Genomic DNA, 23,146 nt, shown 5'->3' with positions numbered 1-23,146 from the left:
GTAAGATCGAATTTGATTGATTTTTCAAAGTCCACCAATTGACGCCATATATATGTATGGGTCGTGATTTCCCCTTCGGCGCCTTTGTATCAATTAACGCCATATAGGTTCTAGGAGGCCCCCCATAGGCTAAAACAGCAATTCGTCAGGTTTTAGATGGCGAATGGTCGAAGTTTTAAAGATACAGTACATGATACATTTTTATATTCGAATTTTTCTAACTTTTTTCAAATTCGAATCAAATTTGGACTATTCCCTAGTCAAAGTACACAAAATTAGTTTGAAATTAAATTTTTTTTACTGAATTTTCACTTCGCCCCCATCATAAATCTGCCCCTTAGTGCTTCTATATGGGAGATACATGGTAATTAAGATTAGTGGTTAAAAGGAATAAATAAAAAAACGAATGGCCAGTAAATGATCTGATGTGCATGTTAAATAACAACAAACAAATAATATTCTCTAAAGGAAAGCACAACAACTGAATTATTAATATGTATAATTAATATATAGAAGAAATTGTCTTTTTTAAGGTATGAAGATTATGAAGTAACTATGGTAACACATATAATTTTTATATGGCTTTAAGTGGATATAGTGTTTTCTCCTTAATTTAAAAGGAAATATATATTCATGGGCAAGTTCCGCATGTTGCTTTAATGTGCTCTAAAGTAGACAGTAATGTGTGATGATATAGGCTATATGGAATGCACTGAACATTCCTTCCTTTTTCTGAATGGAAATACTTGCCTAGCTGTGGAATACACAAACATTCTCCAATTAAATGGCATGAAGACCACAGATCATGTCAGTAACTGGCTTGAAGGGTACAACAGGTACAGACTGTTGCTATATGGTTTGGGCAGCCTTGATTTAAATTGATTTTCTTTCATGCTGCAGAGAAAAGTTCTAGCCAACCATTCTGCAATGCCTCCTATCTTCTCTTGAATAAATAAAGGTTACAGTAGAAACCCCCATTTCAGATTTTCCAGGGGACCAGAAAAAAATGGTGTAAAATCCAGGAAAATGTAAAATCAGTGTAAAATCAGTGAAATGTATAATGCAATATGGGGGTATATTTATCAAAGATTGAAGTTAGAGATCACAACAGTCCGTTAGAGTAAAAATCCGCCACTCATTCATTTCTATGGCATTTTGAATGGCATATTTATCAAAGGGTAAATTTTCACTTTCACCCATTGATCAATACTCATTAAATACTGGAACGATTGTGCAATGAAAAGCTTGGCACTCTATTATAAAGTGCTAGGCAACTGTGATTTTCAGAGATTTTCTATAACGGGTTGCTGGGAGTCAGTGCTCTTCTATGCTTGGGGTGTCTGGGAGCCATTAAGCACTTTAATGCTGGTCTATGACATTGTGCCCTTTTTTGCTGGGAATTCCTGAATTAATTTACTTTGGAGTGTGTGGATTCAAATATGAAAATAATATGTGCTAGAATAGGTATAGCATTTTAATTTGGGCACAACTAAAATGCTTGCGCTGCACATAATGCCCATCCACTGTTTGCCCATCCACTGTTCAACCACTGACATACATTGTTTGTACAGTAAGTTGGCTATAAAAAATTCCCTTTGACCCTTCTGTTATAATTTTGCTATGACCAAATCACATGAGAAAAGTAAACCAGGGAAAACATCTACTTGTTATAAACAAAAGAAAACATTTTTTTTTTACACAGAATCAAATTATTAAATATTATATGAGAGACGGTACACTTAGAGATCTGTTTTTCACTTAAACTATTGGTATTGCTTGGCATCTCATTTAATATCTGAATTTTTCAAGTCAAAGAGGTTTGCCAGTCCCCATAGATACATGACTGAAGCTTACAATTATCACTCTCATTAAACAGGTGCAGAGACTCTTCCCTTAAATGACTCCCGTTGTTAACCGAAAGGAATACATTTGAAAATGACAGAGTTTTACTCGTGCCATGCCTAATTGGTTTGTCATTAGTTTATCAGCATCCACTAACCCCATTAGCCAGTGATTTGTATGTCATTTGAAGACTCCAAACCAGCAATTAGAGCATTTAAAGTGCACAATGTCACAATGTAATGAAGTGATGCTTTTGATAAACACAAAATTTGCTACATTTGCTCAGTTTTGAATAGTTAAAGTTGAAAAGAGATAATCTTAAATATAGGAGTCACTTTGTTGTTCCCCTAGAATGGTTTTAAAGCCAACCAAGAACTGGGATGTGAAGAAGGCCCAGTTTCCCCCACCCCACACCTGGTTGCAGACATCCTGTTTACTTTACCAGCAAGGGCAGTACTAGTCCATCACTAGCATGGAACTGCTGGATGGCAGGTTGGCTTAGGGGTAGCACAGCAGAGACAGATATGAAACAAAATGATAAAATGAATGGCTAAAAGAAAGAAATTATAGGGAAAGAGAGAGGAGACTACAAGGAAGAAATAAAAGATTTACCAGGGGGAAATGTACAGAAAATGGAGGTGATGGTATTTGGTAGGTGTAGAAAAGTCACTAAAGGATGGGACCAAGAACAAAAATGGCAATATTGGGTAGAAATTGGGTAGAAATATTGAATAGAAAATGTCAACATGAAAAAGGTGAATAGGAAGAATGGTGATAAAAAAATAAAAAAGCAAAAGCAGCCTTTAAAGTAAAGTGAAAGACAGAAGTAAAGACCAAAAACAGAAGAATAAACACAAAAGCCAGAAAAAACAGGCCATTCAATAACAAGGTGAGCCTCTCCTACAAGTATGCTATTAGATACAGGGTACAAAGTTTATCCAGGGACCGGGTCTAATTGCCACTTTGGAGTCAGAAGGCAACGTCAATTGAGTGAAGTGCGACACCCCCTGGCAAGTACATTAACTCTGGAATTTTTTGGGGAAAGATGCTTTAGGGGGAAAAACATGAAATTTCAATTTGCTCACTGTGTTTGTGACCATAAAAGATGGACTTTATATGTTGGAAAGCACCTCAATACTGGATTGAATATTAACCAATGATTAAACAAGAGGCATAAAAGCCCAAACCTAAAGCTTCTGGAAATGCAGAGAAGGGGCATGGAGCACTTTAAGAACGGAATTAAAAGAACTTTCATTTGAAGCAACGTAGAGGGTTCTTCACAGTCAGGACAGTGAGGTTGTGGAATGCACTGCCGGGTGATGTTGTGATGGCTGATTCAGTTAATGCCTTTAAGAATGGCTTGGATGATTTTTTGGACAGACATAATATTAAAGGCTATTGTGATACTAAACTCTATAGTTAATATAGGTATGGGTATATAGAATTTTAATTAAAAGTAGGGAGGGGTGTGTGTAGGGATGCTGGGTTTTCATTTGGAGGGGTTGAACTTGATGGACTTTGTCTTTTTTCAACCCAATTTAACTATGTAACTATGTGTACTCTATAAGTAGCCTTTGAACATTTGAGATGTTGATGTAAAATGCAGTATTCCATAATACAGAAATATTTCACTTTACATGGGAGAGTGAGAGAATATTTTATATATTCACAAAGAAAGAAATTCTCAGACAGTAGTACCCAGTTATTAACATTGCAAGAAAGCCAAAAAAAGATTATCTAGATTCCAGAATGGGGATAATTACATCCACAAGTGCTAGCTTTAATTAACCATAAAAGAGCTCTGTTATATTATTGTTATTAGCAGCAACACAGTTTTCATGCATCTTCTGTTCAATTAATAGCCCAATAGTAAGCTATTTTTACAGCTTGTCTTGTTGGCTCACATGAAAGACCCATGTGCTGAATGTGAGGTTGGCAAACAACCATTTTCTTGGAAATAAATAACATCCTTGCTTGCTCAATCCAACTATGTCCAACTACTGTATGTAAAAAGACTGCTCATTCCAGCATATGAGAGAGAGAGAGAAAGAGTGACAGAGAGAGAAAAAGATATATGTATGATGACTGATCATGAATAAGGCTATTTTAGATTTTTAGATCAGTAGAATTTTTGAGATCACCGTATACCTGACAATTCTGTTATTTTATGGGTTGGCCCGTAAGACAAAGGGTTGGATAGTGTCTGATTTGGCCATCCAAATGGATAAACAAATGCCCTGATCCTTTAGGCAGAGAAGATTTAAAGAATTGGAAGGGAGTTGTCAACTTCGAAGACTGTCACACTGCAAGATGCGGCATTGGCTTATCAAATCTTCTAAGCTTTTGTCCATCAATTTTCTATTACTGTATCAAATATTGTGCCTTAATCAGAAACACTGTCATCCAAAGCAGAACAGTCTCTGAAAATCACTATGCTCTGATGTTGTTGTCTTAAAGGTGCAGCCAATCAAGTCACCTATTTCTTGTTTATAGTATATCATCAGATATTGACATAATGCCAACCTGGTTGCATTTGTCTACTAGTATTTTTCTCCTGTGGGACTCAAAAAGTACTTTACAACAAGCTTGTGAGACATTACAGGCGCACTGAATATGTTGGTACCATATTTTATATACTGAACTTATTTCACCAGCCTAAAGTTTCAGCTTTTCTATAGCACTCTACTACACTCACATGATCAGTGTGCTCTGAGCACCAAACTTAGGGGTTGTTGCAAATGATCAAGCAAAAAATGAGGTTGGCCTGTAACAGAAGCAGATGCTACAGGGCTGATTATTAAATTCTCATGCTAGTTGCACTGGTTTCTGAGCCGCCATGTAGTAATTATCTGTATTAATTACTAATCAGCCTTATATTGCGACATAGATCCCTAAGCTCAGTAAGTGACAGCAGCACAGAGCATGCGCAGTGGAAAGAAGATGGGGAGCTACTGGGGCACCTTCAGAAGCAAAGATCTTCACTGCTTAAAGGCTGTGGTTGCTTTGAGTTGGAAGAGAACATAATGTACAACATTTCTAGCCTACTTCTTTAGTTAAGCTAAAGGCTGATAACTAGTCTATCTCCTCCCAGACATGTGTGCATGTTAAAAATGCAATTTTAATGTATTAGATTTTAAGATTGTTTTAGGAGAAAATGGAAAATGGTATCATATTTATTGTGATTCTCCTTTCCTTTCCTGTCCAAATCCATGTCATACTCATTGAGTATAGCCCCAACACAAGGCTCAAAAGGACCCTCCCCAAGGATTGAAAAGCCCAACCCCAATCCAGTGTCCATGACAAGCTTCTAGAAACTATCTAAAAAAGGATGGAAATCAGATGACATGGAGTTGGACAGGAAAGGAAAAATCACAGTAAGTATGATCCAGTTTTCCCTTTTCCCTGTCCAACTCCATGTCATTCTCACTGGGATATAGTAAATTAACACAGATGAACATACTGAGAAATGCCTTGTACAAAACCTGTGAAGGAAACATGAATTGAATCAGAAGAACAGAAGAGAAAAGTGTGAATAGCTAGAGTAATTATAGTAAAATGTCTCTTTAGAGGCAAGCCAACACCAAAGAGTGTGACACCAGCATGACACTCTCAGCTGGAGTCAGAAAAACAATAATTCCACTGAAAGAGAAAACTCTCACACCCACTACTTACCAGCACACCTGTAACCAAAGTCTGCCCCCTGAAAGAAAACTATTGGAAAAAGCTCAGCTAGTGGAACAATTAATAACATTCTACATGTACAAGACCTAGGTACAATAATGAAATAGCCATCCTACTCGCCACTGCAAATACATATACAACTGCATAATCTAGATACAGTATTATGTCACTCAAACACTGAAGACGACAGAGCAAAAAAACTTTTTTTGGACCACACACATGCACAAAATATTATTGTAGCGGGGAAGGGAAACGCCAGCAAAGAATTTAGCTACGCCCCTACTCAGGATTTTAAACAGGAATGCCCTAGGGGAATTCAAGATCAAACACCTACAGAAAACCCTTGTTGGAACAACCAAGTTTGGAATCAAAATGAAAGGCCTTCCTCGGAATCCCAAAATGTAAAGCACTTTGAGTTAAAGTTACTTATTTAGATCAAATTGGGAGCAGAAGTAGTAAATACTATTAATAAGCATGTTGGAGACCTCTAGTGACCAAAAAGAGGCAAAACCACAATCTCAATAATTTCTCCAAAACATGCTATTCAATAAAAAAATATATTTTATTCACATCAGTAGTTAAAAAACATGTATAGTAATCCCTCTAACGCCTAACGCGTTTCATGCTTACCCAGCACTTAGTCATAGGCAGAATCCAACTAGTCTTTCTAAACAAGAAAGACTAGTTGGATTCTGCCTATGATGTGAATAAAATATATTTTTTTATTGAATAGCATGTTTTGGAGAAATTATTGAGATTGGAGTTAAAGTTACTACCTTATGGAAAGAGCAAAACAGGAATGACCAGAAAAAGAAGAAATCCATTTCAGAGACAAGACAGCATCTAAAATGAGGAAAGCCAGAGAAGCCCAATGTAGAAATAAAATTGTGCGTCTATCTCTTAAATTGACTTGTAGTTATTGCAAAGCAAAACCAGTACAACTTAATTGCAGAAATGTACAAGTGAAGAAATAACTATACACATGTTCAACTCACCAGCACATTTTGTCCGAGTCAAAAGTGCAGGGCCAGGAGATCCTCTTCCTCCTTCTCCTGGTCTGGTCAACAAGACACTAATTTTATATTCTGTGTCTGGATCGAGATGACCTAGCTTATATATATTGGAGTCCACCACCTGTATGTCATACCAGCTTCCACTAACTGTGTGATATTCCACTTCTTTCAGCGTGATCGGGCCATCCCCATTGATAGAGTTGGTATTCAGCTGTATCCACATATACGTAGCTCCGACTGATGAAAGCTGGGGAGGAGCTATTGGAACAGGTGGCTCTAAAAGTAATCCAAAATATACGATTTACATTATTGCTTTCTATATTTATTCAATTATCACAGGTAAATAAACACATTCATAATTAACATTTAATACAATTTAATAATGCAGCTGACACCACAAAGGCTGGTTTAACACAATGTATGTGCGACGAACTCTAGTTTACTGTATAACTATAACATTGGCACTGGTGGGTCTCGTGTATTGACTTGTGCATCTGATTTATTGTTCATGATATTACAAAAAAAATATACTTGTGTTTAAAGAAAATAATTTAATAAATCAGGAATGTGTATTAATTAACATGAAGAAAGTTGTTGTTGATTCTCATGGATTGAGTCTCATAGATGGCTCAGGGTGGTCACTGTGTTTGTACCAACTGTACCAGCTGAACAGAGGGGGCAGCAAAGTTTGTGTAATTAAAGGAACAGTAACACCAAAGAAGGAATGTATTTCAAAGTAATAAAAATATAATGTACTGTTGTTATACACAAGCAAAACTGCTGTATAGTCATGGGAGCAGCCATTCAAAGCGGAAAAAAATGAAAAGGCACATGATACACAGTAGATAACAAATAAGCTCTGGGATTCTTCAGAACGTATCTGTTATCAACTGAGTATCCTAGGCTTGAATGGCTACACCCATGGCTACACAGCAGCTTGTTTTTATAAACTATAGTTCTGTTTCTAAAGCAAATATACCAGTTTTACCAGTGCAGGGCAAGAGAACATTATATTGTCATTCCTGTAAAACACTTATTTTTTGGTGTTACTGATCCTTTAAAGTTAATTCTAGTAATATAAGGCTCCTTTGCATATTGACATCCAACTGTGACCTGTTTCACTAGATTCACAAATAGTGGGAAATTCTGCATTATTTACATATTGGAACTTTTTCAGTGATCTAGTTTAGGGATATCAAACAAGAGCCTTTTAAGATAAATGAGACATTGCAAGTGATATCTGAGGCCCCAGCCTTATTATATTTATGATAGCAATATTTTATTATCATTGGCTCAATAAGATAGGCAGCCGTGATATAAGGGATCATGTGGCATGTCATTGCTTTACTTTTTTCCCTAGACAAGAGGGAGCACCGGCTCCATTCCAATCAATTCGAATTGACTGGGGGAGCCTAATATATTGGCACCCCAGTGAATCAAGCTTTCTTTTTCCTTTAAATACATGCAATTTTTTATGCATTTTCACTTGCCCTTGTAAATGAGACATTGTGGGGGTTATTTACTAAAATCTGAAAATCTCTCACTATTTTCTTAACTACTTTGACCAAACTCCCATGCAAATATTTACAGTATTTAGCAATGAATTTACTCATGGTAAAAGACCAGAAAACTCAGTGTTTTTTTGCCGAAAACCCCAAATTTTTTTGATTATTGTACGAAACACAGCGCAGATCATGATAGCTTCCAAATGTTAATGAGACATGTGCCATTAACTTCTGCATGATCTCTGCAGGTTTAAGATGGAGTCTTTTATTATTCTGACTTTTAGCAGAAAAATGTGAGTTTTTCCCTCGCAAAAAATTTGAGTTTTCCCCCTTTTTTTTTTTTTTAACTTTCTCTTTATTGATTTTTCACATTATCATGTACAAGAAAGCTTTGAAGTTACAAATTTTCTGTTACAGAAAGCATTGGTTTTTCACATTGCCGTTGACCATATAATCAACAGTATACAACCAATAAACCTGTGTCATTTCACACAATTGGTACGATCGTAAGGCACATAGCTTAACCAGGATCACGCCCCAGAATAGGAAGCGACCTCAGAGCATAAGTAGGAAAAACGTAAACCAACAGATGATAACACAAATAAACAAAAAAAAAAAGGAAAAAAAAGGAAAATCTCCTCCTTGGGCAAGTCCTTAGCAAGGGTATGACCGTGGAATTTGGACTGAAATATTGGTGGCTATAGTGGCTGTGGCTCCCCCCTTCATCGACCCTTTCCATCCAGGAGAGTTTTCCCCTTTTAAGCTCTGAACAGATAAGATTCTGAAGTATTATTCTGCTTTTTCTTTATTTTCTTTATATTGGTTCCTGATGGTGATACAGTAAAATCTTTCTAAGATTTAACAGACACCAAAGGACAACTAGAATTCCGATAAAACTTTGGGCCAGTAGTTCCAGGCAGGGACGGAACAAGGGGTAGGCAGAAAAGGCAAGTTCCTAGGGTGCAGCAAACTGGGGACGCCAAACTCGTACCTCTTCTTTTGCCTACCCCTTATCCAAACCATGTTCCCCGATTCTGAGCATGTTTCTGTGCATTGTCACTGCGCGTGCACTGGGAAGGGGGTGAGATGCCCGGTTGGGCTGCCTAGAATGTCCAGCCACGTTGGCATGGGCTTGGCTCCAGGGTTCCACTTGGGGGTTGTTTTAATATGTTACTGATTTGAGCCAAGCAGATTGCATGCCAATGCCTGATAAGCTCCAAATTGTGATGATAACATTTAAGTGTATTATTTATTAGCCTGCGAATGCCTAAAAATTCAAAAATTTAAATCTGAACTTTTAGTGGGAAAAAATTTAGCGAATTTTTCAGAGTTTATTATATCCCGAGGATGGAAAAAGAAAAATCTGAAATTCCTCATCTCAGACCTACTGAGGTTATATATAAATAAATGGGAGAGGTCCCTATCCTATTTGGAAGTTACTGTGGCCAGTGCTGGAATTTGCCAGAAAATCCAACTATTTCAGACTTTTTTGGCAAAAATCTGCAAAATTCGTGATTTTCTGGAAAAATTTATTCTAATTTTTGCTCGTAATGTAGAAATGCTCCTCCAGTTCTGTATCAAATATATGGTTTATTTTTTCAAGATCTGATATTGTTTTGATTGGATTTAACAAAAATACAAATAACTTTTTTTTAGATTGCCACCATCTTTTTCTGATACGTGATTTGAAGTGGTGTGGTATAGGTTGTACAAAAGTGAATAACATTCTTAGACAAAAAATTGCTTTAATGTGCAAAGATAAAAAATCCCATCTGCATAGGAACTGGATAACTATAGTGAGACTTGTTCTGTGCTGGAAAACTCCCATGGTGAATGTTTGTTTCTGCTTGTTAGCAAAGGCTCCTTGTAATGATTGAGTTAATGCTATACGCAAAAGCCATGCACTGTAAACACTTCCGACACAACTCAAAATCACTTAGCATCAGTTTAAGTGATTAAGCTATTTCATGAAGCAGGACGTGCTACAATGTCTACACGAAGAATCCTAAGGCAATTGTGTAGCCAAGCTGAAAGAACAATTAATTATTTTCAAGTTTCGCTCTTCATTTAGCATCATTTAACTGAAATGCAAACTCTGGAGCAAGGTCAAAGAGGTTATTACTGGATCAATCAATTTATTGTGTTGCACTTATTAGAAATCCACTTTGGTTTATTACTTTGTGTAATCCCTAAGATTATTTGTATAAACTTGCAACAAATTAATCTTAATGCAGCACTGGCATAACCCCAAAGGCTAAGCAAAGAAAATCCTGATTTTAAAATAATAAAGTATATATATCGTATTTCCCAGTACAGCCAGATGGATGTATAGAATCCAAGAAACAGATACAAAATAAAGCTGGGAATTTTTTTAGAATTGTTTATTTGGTTGGTCAGGCAAATACTTAAAAGGGAACTATCATGAAATGAGAATTTAATAGAAGCTTCATCCCACTGAAATAAATTTTATAAATGTATTCGATTAAAAATTCTGAACCTTTCTGATATAATCAACTCTTCACTACTATCCTCCCTCTTAGCTGTTGTCTCTCTTCATTCTCTGTTCATGCAGAAATTGGGAGTCGGATTTTGAATGATAGTTAAATCCAATAAATATTTTAGGGGCTTCCTTTTTAGGGGGCTTCTTTTTTCACCAGATCACCAGAAATCCTGTCTGTCTACTTTCAGTATTTGTGCCAAAGTCAGTTATTTTGTTAGATTTTATGTGTACTGCAATACGTTAATTGAGGGAGCTCTTATATTTCAACTAGAAAAGGGAGCCCCCCTAAAAGCTATCGTGGATCTAACAGATGCTGAGAGAAGGATACTGAAGATAAACTTGATTATTTCAGAAACTGTACAGAATTTTAAATTGTTTGTATTTATAAAGTTACTTATTTCAGTAAGATGAAGCGTAGATTAAATGTTCATTTTGACGATAATTCCCCTTTAAAATATTTATACTTTTTTTTATTTTTACTCTAGCTAAGGAACTATGGTGTTTGAGCCTTTGAATTATTATTAACATGTTCCTTCATGGGCAAGCGGCAGTAACATGAGATTATATAACAATACTGTATATTTTCTATTTGTCTGTGTCTGATGTATATATCAATCAATATATAACCATCTATGTGAAAGCTGAACACAAATGAACTTGCAAGGCCAAGCTCCTGAGTAGGAAATAGCCTCCCAGTTAAAGAAGAAATGCATATATTTTATATGCTGAACTTATTGAGCCAGCCTGAAGGTTTCAGCAAATCTATAGTGGTAATGATCCAGGTCTTCGGAGTTGTCAAAGGAGTTCCCCTTCTTGGATTTTGTTAGAGTGTCTTTGACACGCACATGCTCAGTGTGAGTTGAGTAGATGTTGAAAAGCTAAGCTTAGGGGTTATCATAAATCATTAAGCAGAAAATGAGGTTGGTCTGTCATATAAGCTGATGCTAATTTTGCCGGTTTCTGAACTGCCATGTACACCCTTCAATTGCTTATCGCCTACAGGAATGGAATTAGGGGTAGGCAACTTGGGCAGGTACACAGGGAGAGGGGAAGTGATCAAATGACCAGTGGGGGGCCATACATGAGAAATCAGCAGAGGATGGTAAGATTCTGGTCTAGTCTGGACCTTGGACACCAATATAAGTTGACCCACCACTACTCAATTGGCACAATTCCAATACACAAAGAAAGCCCTGCAGTTAGAGCAGTGGTTATAGCAATTATTCAGGTCAAGTCCCTTTTAAGGCCCAATATATTACTAAACATATGCCACAATATAAAAACATTGCTACAAAAACCTCAGACCTTGTTCTAAACAACACCCGAAATGTGCTTCTAGACAAATATTAACTAGGCCTTATCCACAAATCTGTCCCTGGCTAGCTTATGGCTTTCCCACCCCAACCAAGGCTCTGGTAGCCCTAGGAGGTCAGTCTCACAGATCAGGAACCACTGGGGTAAAGGTTCCCTTGCCCACAACATGTTGGGCATTGTGCCTTATGCTCCACATTAGGTGATCACAAATGAGGCATTAGGTGTGTAAATTATCTTAATTTATTAAAAGTATTATGATACAGGAAACAAATTCAGTGTTATTAGAATAACTGGTTCATTGGTGCCCAAAAACGTTGAATTGGAAGCAACAAAAATGTATATGCTTTGTCATGCAATCAATAATTGCTGCCGAACTGAAATAAACAAGAAACTTAGCCTGTATTTCTGCAAGTCACATTCACTAAACTGCATTTTAGCTATTTATTTACAAAGAAGAAACAGGCCAGAATTGTACAAATGGGTTAATAACAGATGCAAACACAACAATGATCTATTAAAACAAGGAATGGAACCAGATATTATGCCAAATATACTCCAGTAATGTCTAATGTCATTTTGGAAATATAAATCAATTTAAAAGACACACAGATTAACCTAATTAAAACTGAAGTAAATGAAACCAGTTGTTTTCAGCATCCAACTCTGTAGCATTCCAGCCATAAAAATAAACTTTTCAGTAACTGTTATGGAGTGAAACCGACAGGGTGCCATAAGCTTAAGTAAAAATAAATGGGCCATTGATTAATATAATATTTGTATAAAAGGAGAAATTCTGTCCTTTAATGCTCTTAGAGGACAATTTAACTGACATTTACTTAATGCTGCTGGAGAACGGCAGATATAATACAGCAGCAGTTTTGCGGGTTTTATCTTTTAATGTCATAATATTTTTCATGTTTGTGATAAGCAAAACATTTTATCGCCAAAGAGAGCTTACTCAGTGTCTTTAGCAAACACAAAGAATACATTTAGTCTCTTTCTTTCAAAAACACAAAGACTGCGGCAGATCTTAGTATTTCAAAGAAGCCAATATTTCAATAAATGGCTTTACTGCTTTAAAAAGCGGAGCCCTGATATCATCTGAAATCCTACCGCAGGCTTAAAATGAAAATGATTTAGCTGCAGAATATGTTTTTTCTCTAAGCACTAAAGTTCTGTTGCTGCTAAAGGAACTAAGCTGTGAATAGAAATAGGTCACCACAACTACAGATGGCTTCCCCTATTTGCCCTCAGCTAAAGACCAAAAACCAAAATCTTTCAAAAGCCACGAGGCACCTAGGTTTCCTTGCTTGAACTCAATAAGTAGGCTGAACCCTGAAATAATCGGATGCCTTTCCAGACACTGCTATTCATTCAGGGGTCCTTTGTCTAGTAAATAAAGCACCTGTGACCAGGCCACTATTAGCCAGTGAACCGTATGTAGGAGACTAATATGCTTCTCCAAATGCATTAAATCAATACTGCCCTGCTTCCTTCTTTTGTCCAATATATATTTTAATAACACCCAGAAGAAAAGATGTGCCTTACTGATACACTTCTGGTGATGCCTTTGTAGACTTCACATTGAAAAATAAAAAAAACTTGTTCAAAGTTCCAAATAATGTTGGAAACATCACTGTGCGCTCATTCTTTCTGGAACCATGCCCAAGCCATTTCTGGTTTATTTAAATAGATTGCTAAGCACTGCTTTGCAGCTGTGGGTCCGACTCAGCAATACTCTAACTAAATACACAGTTTAACGAAAATAAGTCCTATAGTTGTATATGTTCCCCTTTCAATTGCTCTTTTAACAGAAAGTGAAGAACAATATGAAGGCATAGCTTACTGCAAAGTGCATTCCCTTTCTGCTTATTTGTACTTACAGATAATAGGCTTTTGTGAGCGGGGTCCTCCAATTCCATATTTATTCTCTAACCCTTGTGTGTTATATACTTGTAACACTAGTGTTTGTTAAAATTATTGTAAAGCGCTGCAGAGCTCTGTGCCGCTACATAAATGAATGATGCTGAGTGTATAAGGCTAAAGCAATATTAATGGGGTGGTTCACCTTTAAATTAACTTTAGTATCTTATAGAATAGGCAATTCTAAGGAACTTTTCAATTTATTTTCATTATATATTTTTTATCCTTTTTTAATTGTTTGCCGCCTTCTGACTGTTTCCAGCTTTCAAATGGGGGTGACTGTCCATTAAACTCTCCATAAAGCTACAAATATATCGATATCGCTCATCTTTCTATTCAGGACCGCTACTATTCATATTCCAGATTCTTATTAAGTTAAGTGCATGGTTGCTAATTTTTGCCCGAGAAACCAGGGTTCTATGCTAGTTGTATCCATTCTAAATGTTAATTTACAATGGATACAAGTATTACAGTGAAAGTGTTATATGCTGTCCAAAGTTTAAGGCTGATACTAATGTGTGTTGCTTTACTTTGAGTCTCCTCTGATTCCTTTAATATGTTGGGATGTATGGGTAAAGGCCTTTGCAAACTAAAGGAGAAGGAAAGGCAATTTACACTTAGGGATGCCAAAGTTTAGGCTCCCCAAAGTGATTATATTTACTTAACTGATACCCTGGGCCGGTGCTCCTATCAGCAGAAATCTGCACCAGCCTGGGGTTCTTCTAGTGAGCATCACAGAGCAAGCCTCTTCCTGCTTCTTCAGTCTTCTCGCAGCTGTGCATGCACAGTAGCAGGCTATTTTGTTCTACTGAGCATGCATCTGCCCCAGAAAATTTGAAAACTCAAGAAGAAGGAAGAGGATTTCTCCGTGGTGCTTGCTGGAAGAACCCCGGGCTGTTGCAGGTTTCTGCTGATAGGAGCACTGGATCAGGGTGTCAGGTAAGTCAATATAATCACTTGGGGGTACCTAACTTTTGGCACCCCGAGTGTAAATTGTCTTTCCTTCTCCTTTAAGAAGAGAAACATACTCAGTATTTACTCACAATGTTACAGTCTGCAGCTAGTCATTAATGTGGGGGCAGACAACAGAGCTTCATTCTATCGAATGAGGACTGGGATTGGAAAAGGATGACTTTTAACATGTGCATTAGTGATGAGCGAATTTATTCACCAGGCATAGATTTGCAGCAAAATTACGCACTTCGCCACTTTTGCAAAACTGTGGCAAAAATTTGCTGCAACAAAATGGTCGCTGAGACAAAAAAGTTGCCATAAGAAAAAACGACCATTGACTTTAATACATTTGGACAAAAAAGTTGCTGAGACAAAAAAATCACCAAGAAAAAATTGGTGCAGAGACAAAGAAGTCATCATGAGAAAAACGCCCATTGACTTTAATGCATTTGGAGTGAGAAAAAAATTGTGGCACGTGGAAAAAACGGTTGCCCATAAAAAAATGTTGCCGCCCATTGAATTCAATGCTATTTTCGTATCTTTTGTGAATTTTTCAGCGAAGAGAAACAGGGCAGATTTGCTAATGTACACCAACATGAACCAATTAGAATAAACAGTCTGCATTAGAATTAACATAGAAATAGTATACAAATGATCTGTAATGTCCTCTTTGCTGACAAAAAGGTGAAATCTACCTTTGACAATCAATTCTGCATAGTTTGATATTCCAACTCCGGCTTCTGTACGGATCATGCAACGATAATTGCCAGCATCCTTCTTCGTCGTGTTCACTACATTAAACGTAGCCACAAATCGACGGATATTTTGCACTTTTATATCCTTTAACGGAGCAACCCTCCCATTGGCACCCTGAAAAGAAACAAAACAAATTTATTTTTTTCCGTAGCCATTAACTGAATAATCATTCTTCTATTCCCCGAAACAGATGTTTTTTCGGCAAAGTCGGCTTGATTGATTGCATTGTTAGAATGTTAGGCCAGACATCCAGCTGGCACTACCTTCAAAACCAGGTTCACGTTAATAAAATACTTTACTGTAGTTGTAATTCTTTCTCCTTGATGCTGCTACCTGAGGCCCATTGGCTGAGTTCAGTTTTTCTTAATGACAAATTAAGTTTCATAAAATGTTATTAGGCTATCAGTCACGCTCACAGTTTATTTTAAAGAAAATAAGAAAAGAGAGTGTGAAAGCAGCTATCCAGGATGCCCCCTAGGCCAGGAGAAAGTGTGACCACTGGACATCACTGGTGCTCATTTTAGGAAAGAAGTGCTGTTAATAATTTTTTTGTTCGTAAGCAATTTTTTTTATGGGAAAACTGCGTCCCTACATTTGAATTTAACCACAAAAATAGCAATGGTCTATATGTATATGCTTACTTGCCCCTTAAAAGAAAACTATACCCCCCAAACAATGTAGGTCTCTATAAAAAGATATTGCATAAAACAGTTCATATGTAAAACCTTGCTTCATGTAAATAAACCATTTTCATAATAATATACTTTTCTAGTAGCATGTGCCATTGGGTAATCATAAATAAAAATTAAAAAAATGTATTTAAAAAATAAGGGCCACCCCCTGGGATTGTACGATTGTGCACACAAACATACCAAACAAAACATACTTGTTAGGTCACATGAGCCAATTAAAAGACAGAGTTCTGTCTTTTGCTTCCACACTTCCTGTTACAGTTAGAGTTGTAGTATTTCTGGTCAGGTGATCTCTGAGGCAGCACACAGACCATCACGACTTGGTGGCTCAAGGCAAGAGATTTAAAAGGCAAGATTTACTTAAATATATATTCCAGTTTGATAAGATTCTTTAATATGCCACTTAATATGATGTAAACAATCTGTTGCTTAAGTGTTCATTTTGGGGGTATAGTTTTCCTTTAAGGCAAGAAATACATAAGGCCTGTGTCTTGGAATTAAATTTCTTCAATAAAACAATTTTAATTGCATCTTTCAAGTCATGATGGTACAGTCTGTGTCAGCTTTTTAAAGAAATGGTTCACCTTTAAAGTAACTTTTAGTAGGTTTTAGAATGTCTTATTCCCAACAGCTTTGCCATTGGTCTTCATTATTTCTTTTCTATAGCTTTGTACATATTTCCTCCAATATCTGCCTCTTTCTGGGTTTCAGATGGGACTCACTGAACCCCAAAAAGTCTATTGACTGTGAGGCTACAATTGTATTGTTTATGTTACTTTGTCTTACTTATCTTTCTATTTAAACCTTTCAACCTATTCAACGAGCAGATCTTTCTCCCAATATGCCCACCAAAGGCACGGCAATATTGGGCTAATACGATTGTTTGGCCCTGGGACCAAACAATCAAATTACAATGATGGGAATGGGCACCAACGTGATGACGACCACATAAATTAGCCAATATGGTCCTCAATCACGGGGAAAAATCATACCTGCCCGATCAATATCTAGCCGATTTTTGGCCACAAATTAGTCAGGGGGGCCTCTTTGGAAGGCCCCACACACACATACACAGTTTATACAGATAAGCTGTCTAATCGGTCTGAAGGACCCAAATCGACATCTTAAATTTGCCCCTGTATGTCCACTTGTAGAGAAAGCAGACCCCAGAGTTGTTTGCGTGTGTGTGTGTGGGGGGGGGGGGGTATGAATAAGTTTGTAAATTTAATCTGTGTGCTAATACATGGATTTTAAAATTTTGTACCCCTCAGTTCTGTTTGCTGTTCATAGTCACACGTTTAAGAAGTAGAAGACTTAAAGGAGACTGAAATAGGCACTAATGAAATGTATCAGTGTGTTAAACTTTACTGTAATGAACAATGTCTCTTAATTTGCTCTCCGTGGAAAACGAAAGCTGCTATTGTTATGGAAATGAGTGCACACCTTCATAGCTCAATATAGAAAGCCTTTCAGTTCTGTAGTTGGATCTCAAGCTAGAAACGAAAAAAAAAAAAATACTGGTAGCCTTTACAAATATTTATGCATTTATATCCCACTGGTTAGGGATAAAAAGTTACAACGATATTATTAAAGTGTTTTTTCAAACTTAAAAAATCAATAATATTAAAATTACAGCACATAAATGTAAAACAATCACTGCAATGTGATGTTATATTATGTTCTTCTACTTTTTCCTGAAATATCTTACATGTACAGGTATGGGATCTGTTATCCAGAAACCTATTGTACAAAAATCTCTGAATTACAGGAAGTCTGTCTCATTTAAATCATTTAAAAAAAATAATTTGTATTTTAAAACACAATTTCCTTTTTTACCCATAATAATAATAATAAAACAGTACCTTGTACTTGATCCCAAATAAGACATATTAACCCTTATTGGAGTAAGACAATCCTATTAGGTTTATTTAATGTTGAAATGTTTATTAATTTTTATCAGAAGGTACAGGGATCCAAATTACAGAAATATCCCTTTTTGGGAAAACTCCAAGATTCAAGCATCCTGGATAACATGTTCCATACCTGTATATTATAACTATATATATTTAATGAATGTATAGTCTTTCATATAAGAAGCCAAATGAACAACTGTCAACTGAAGCACTTGCTTGTGAAATATTAGCTTGATGATACTGAAAAGTCATGCATCTAGTCTACCTACCATTTCTAAAAAGGGATTGTTTGACAGGGATTAAATTCTGTTTTCTTAGCTCATGAGAGCTCTTCTGTTTAAAAGAAGCTCATCGCAATCACTTTACTCTATAAGAATAATGTTACTACAGGTAAGGGCAGGGGCACTCCGCCAATGGGGCGAATTGAGAAACTCGCCTCAGGTGGCAGCACCCCACTGGTTGCCATGGGTGGCAAAAACGCCACTCATGGTAACTAAGAGCCGAATTTCAGTTTTTACAACCCAGAAATTCGGCTTAGTGCAATTGCACTAGCGACGTGGACACCCCCGACCCCCTTCAGCTCTGAAAATGTGAGTGCAGTGGGAAGGGGGGGCGGCAGAACGAAGGCCACCTCAGGCTGCAAAATGACCAGGATTGCCCCTGGGTAAGGGACCTGTTATCCAATGCTTTGGACCTGGGGTTTTCTGGATATTGGGTCATGCCTTAATTTGGATTTCCATGCTTTAAGTCTACTAAAAATAGTTAAATAAACACTATAGGATTGTTTTGCCGCCAAGAAGGATTAATTATATCTTAGTTGGGATCAAATACAAGGTACTATTAGAAAATTAGAAAAAAAACTTGAATTATTTGATTAAATGGAGTCTATGGGACATGACTAGGCCCTAGTTTTGAGCTCTCTGGATAATGGTTTTCCGGAAATGGATACCATACCTGTACTTCCCTGTAAATAATACTATTATTACTGTATAATTGGCAAATCCCATCCACAAACATTATTATCTAAAGATTTTTTAGTTGTGGTTATGTTGAATTCATATTGTTGCCCTTTGTCACAGGATGGTGGTTCTACACAATGTGGCATCACCCTGTTAACTGATCTTTGTTGTAGACCAGTCTGACTTGGCTTTTCCACTCTACTTTGTTCTGTTCTGTGCCTTGCCTTGTCACACAGAATGATATCCTGCTTTTTTCCAGTACAGGGACCTATTTATAAAGTTGTGTAAAATGATTTATAATGTTTTATAAAGTGCTGTAAAATAAATGGGGTATTTCATCCATTAAATAGAACTATTTGCAGACGTTATAATGTTTAGAAAGCTGTGTACACCACCCACATGCTGTCATTTACAACTCAAACTTTGCACTGGGTTTATCATCTGCTTGAGGCAGACCTGTCACCTTTACATAAAAAAGCTGTATAATAAAAGTCCTTTTCAAATTAAACATGAATTCCAAATTCTTTTTTTATTTATAATAACCATTCATAGCTGTTATAAACGAATTTAAAATTCTCAGCTGTCAATCAAATATTGCTTGCCCCTCCTCTATATCTTAGGCATAGAGGCAGAGCAGGCAGTTACTTTCACTTTCCATTCAGCACTTCCTAGATGTCACTGCTCTCCCCATATCCACCCTCTCTCTTTACCATTTAATTGTGTAGCCAGGGCATGGGGATGGGCATCAGGTCCCCCATTCTGGTGCACAAGCAAGATTCTGAACTGATGCAAGCTTGCCTTAATAATAGTGCCCACAAAATGGCTCCTGCCTGCTTGCTATAATTATGAGTTCCCAGACCGAAGGAAACAAGATTCAAATAATGTATATTGTGCAATTAAAGTTTAATTTGATTGAGTAACCTGATAAAATAGGATTCGGATAACAGGTCCCCTTTAAAGTGCCATTAATGTCAAATATATAAATAACACACAAATATATAATACAGTATATATATATATATATATTATATATTATGACAGAGGAACTGTGCCTCAGTAAGTTGGTAGAAAGTTGCATTTATGCTTTAAAATATGCAGACCTGCCACATTATTATTATCAAGATTTGAAACAAATCCTTTTGATTCTACAAATCCACACGCCCCAAATAAAAAATAAATGTTTTGTTGTTTGGAGATCTATGAAATCAATGAATATGGAATTCTTCTTAAGAACTTTTTCTGCAAAAGTGTATTTCCCAAATCTCTGCCTCCTGTCTCTGCCTATTATTATTATTACTACCTATGGAATTCCCATATTTCAACATCTTTATAAATATAATCCTCTGGAGTAAATCTTTACATTACATGAAATTACCAGCTGTTAGATATCTCTCAGAATGAGAATACTCTAGTATGTGCAATTTACAAAATGGCACGCTGGCATCATGAGAAGTAATCTGGACGAGATATTCAATTACGTTGTAATTCGGCTGATGCCAATGGCTTAAACAAAATTACTTCTGAGAACAGGCAAAATTGTTCAGTCTTTTAGCAGCGCAAACTACACAATGATTTAGAAATGTTTTTTTTATATATAAAAGTGGGATTGTGTCACCTATTAGAAAATTGAAAGGGTACATTATCTATCATGGCGAACAGATGATCCAAATTGACCATACAGCAGCGGTTGCAGCTCTGGAGAGTAGTACAATAGCCTGAGATTGATTTACTTATTGAAAAGGCTGCTTCTGAAGTCTTAATATATTTAAATTAGGAGTCTGATTATTGCTACAACTTTCGCTGAAACTGCATAATAAGTATTTTTTTTTAAATAAATTATGGTTCATGTGTTAAGATCTTAAGACTTAGCACATTGTACAAAAGCAGCTGTAAGTTGAATTTGCATAAGAATAAACTCATTTTAGTTTCAGACTGCAAAAATTAAGATAATATAATGCATTAAAGCAACCAGGCCTTACACGGCAATTTGTCCATAACCCTCTCGCTATAAGAGTTAGCTGTCACCTAGTAAAACTGGGGCACATTTGCAAATCCTGTAACATTGGGCATTGTGTCTTTCCATATACCAGTGGATGAATACAAGTGATTCCTATCAGCAACTAGCACTGATAAAGACAATGTATAGGAGCCAACCTGCAATTAATAATGATACATTCAAGCTGGAATGTTGCAAATATTCTTGAGACAAAATGAACACTGCTCCCATTCTTACTAAAGTGCAATGTGACATATTTGTGTGGCATAACTGACAGTTTTTATGCAACCTTAAAGGACAAGGAAAGTTAAACTAAAGAAGTAAGCTAGAAATGTTGTACGTTATGTTTTGGGCTTCTGTACTATCTTCTTTTCTGCTGATTCACTGCACACGCTCTGTGCTGCTGTTAGTTACTGAACTTAGGGACCGACTCAAAATATACAGTACATATAGAATATAAATGTGACAATATAAGGCTGATTAGTAATTAATACAGATGATTACGACATGGCAGCACAGAAATCAGTGCAATTAGCATCACAATTTAATAATGAGCCCTGTAGCATCAGCTTATGTTACAGAGCAACCTCATTTTCTGCTTGATAATTTGTGACAACCCCTAAGCTTAGCTTCTCAACAGCTGCTCAGAGCCCACTGAGCATGTGAGTGTCACAGACACTTTCCAAGATGGTGACCCCCTGTAACAGGTTTGAAGTCCTGGATCATTGCTGTAATTGAGAAGCTGAAACTTTAGGCTGGTGCAATAAGATCAGTATATAAAACATGGCATTTTTAGTCCTATTCATTTTTAGGGCTTCCTCCTCCTTTAAAAGGTAATTTTAAGTGTTAGTTAATGTTCATTTTTTTTGATGATTATTTATGATAATCTGCTATAAACGTTGTGGATTTTTTTGGTGCCACTGCAAATGTCCACATAAATGAAATATCTATAAAAGAATAGTACAGGTTATGGGATCCATTATCTGGAAACCCATTATCCAGAAAGCTTCAAATTACAGGAAGGCCATTTACCATAGACCCCATTTTATCCAAATAATACAATTTTTTAAAAATGATTTCCTTTTCCTCTGTAATAATAACCCAGTACCTTACACTTGATCAAAACTAAGATATAATTAATCCTTGTTGGATGCAGAACCAGTCTATTGGGTTTATTTAATGTTTACGTGAACAAATTTTTGCTTGGCAATAGAGCCATAACCCATAAGTACAGTACATCCTGAGAGGTAGAATTCTAGTGTGGATAAAATATGAAAGCCTGTAAAGAGGTGAAATAAACATAGATTTGCCTAAAGGGGAATTTCAGGTAGCTGTTTAGGCAGCATGTCGATCTCTTCCCTGATGAGTAGGTAGACATTGGGGTTTGTATCCCCAGGCAACTGTACACCAGTTAGGGAAGGAAGTTTTCAGGGGATAGGTTAGAGAGGGCCTGCGGAATACTCTAGATATAGGAGAGATGCCCCCAAATGGTCTCGACACTCTGATAGCACTTTTTCACAGCACAGGGCTACTGGAGACTTCTGAGAAAGATAGAGAGAGAAAACATTTTGAGATTTTTTTTTGGTAGTGATTTGTAACTGAAGATATACCAAAGTCAGCTGAGCTTTAATATTTTGCACTTTGCAATCCCCTGTGTAGGAGCTGCTGTTCATCACCTGTCTGGGTTTGACCCCAACAGCCTGATTTTTTGAAGGGCTGTCAGGGAAAACCGGTCAGGATTTCCTATGATTGACGTGACGATCGGCCAATCAGCGATCAGCACATCATAGCTCTGCCCCATATGACATGACCCACCCCCCACTGCATCGTGGACCCACCCCATGACATTGAGGCTCCGCCCCGCCTGCCTGTAGTTAAACAGGGCAGCTTCACACAGTATAGGTCTTCCCAACTCCCATTTCCCTGGAAGTGGTTTACCAATTATGAGTAGCCACTTTACAGGCCTCTTGTGCTCGAGGACTTAAATGTGACTTGTTCTCTTTTGTAGGGTTACATGTATAAACAGGATTACAGCTGGATGTAGGGACCCATATTTGCATCTCACCTGGTAATGATATGGCAATCAGTAAAAGAGAGG

The 23,146-nt window shown here is 36.8% G+C and overlaps 1 protein-coding gene across 19 annotated transcripts in view; it reads right to left on the bottom strand.

Moving 5' to 3' along the window:
• Positions 1–23,146, bottom strand: part of LOC108695247 (receptor-type tyrosine-protein phosphatase mu) — a 474,538-nt gene that overhangs the window by 250,047 nt on the left and 201,345 nt on the right. For all 19 annotated transcript variants that reach the window (XM_041567789.1, XM_041567790.1, XM_041567791.1 and 16 more), the window contains exons 6-7: positions 15,428–15,602; positions 6,519–6,812 (exon numbers count right to left, since the gene is read on the bottom strand). In XM_041567789.1, coding sequence (XP_041423723.1) covers positions 6,519–6,812; positions 15,428–15,602 — 469 coding nt within the window. The remainder of the gene's footprint in view (positions 1–6,518; positions 6,813–15,427; positions 15,603–23,146) is intronic.

The sequence above is a fragment of the Xenopus laevis genome, chromosome 6S, assembly GCF_017654675.1.
Source record: "Xenopus laevis strain J_2021 chromosome 6S, Xenopus_laevis_v10.1, whole genome shotgun sequence".
NCBI classification, from domain to species: domain Eukaryota; kingdom Metazoa; phylum Chordata; class Amphibia; order Anura; family Pipidae; genus Xenopus; species Xenopus laevis.
This window is presented reverse-complemented; position numbering and strand designations above follow the sequence as displayed.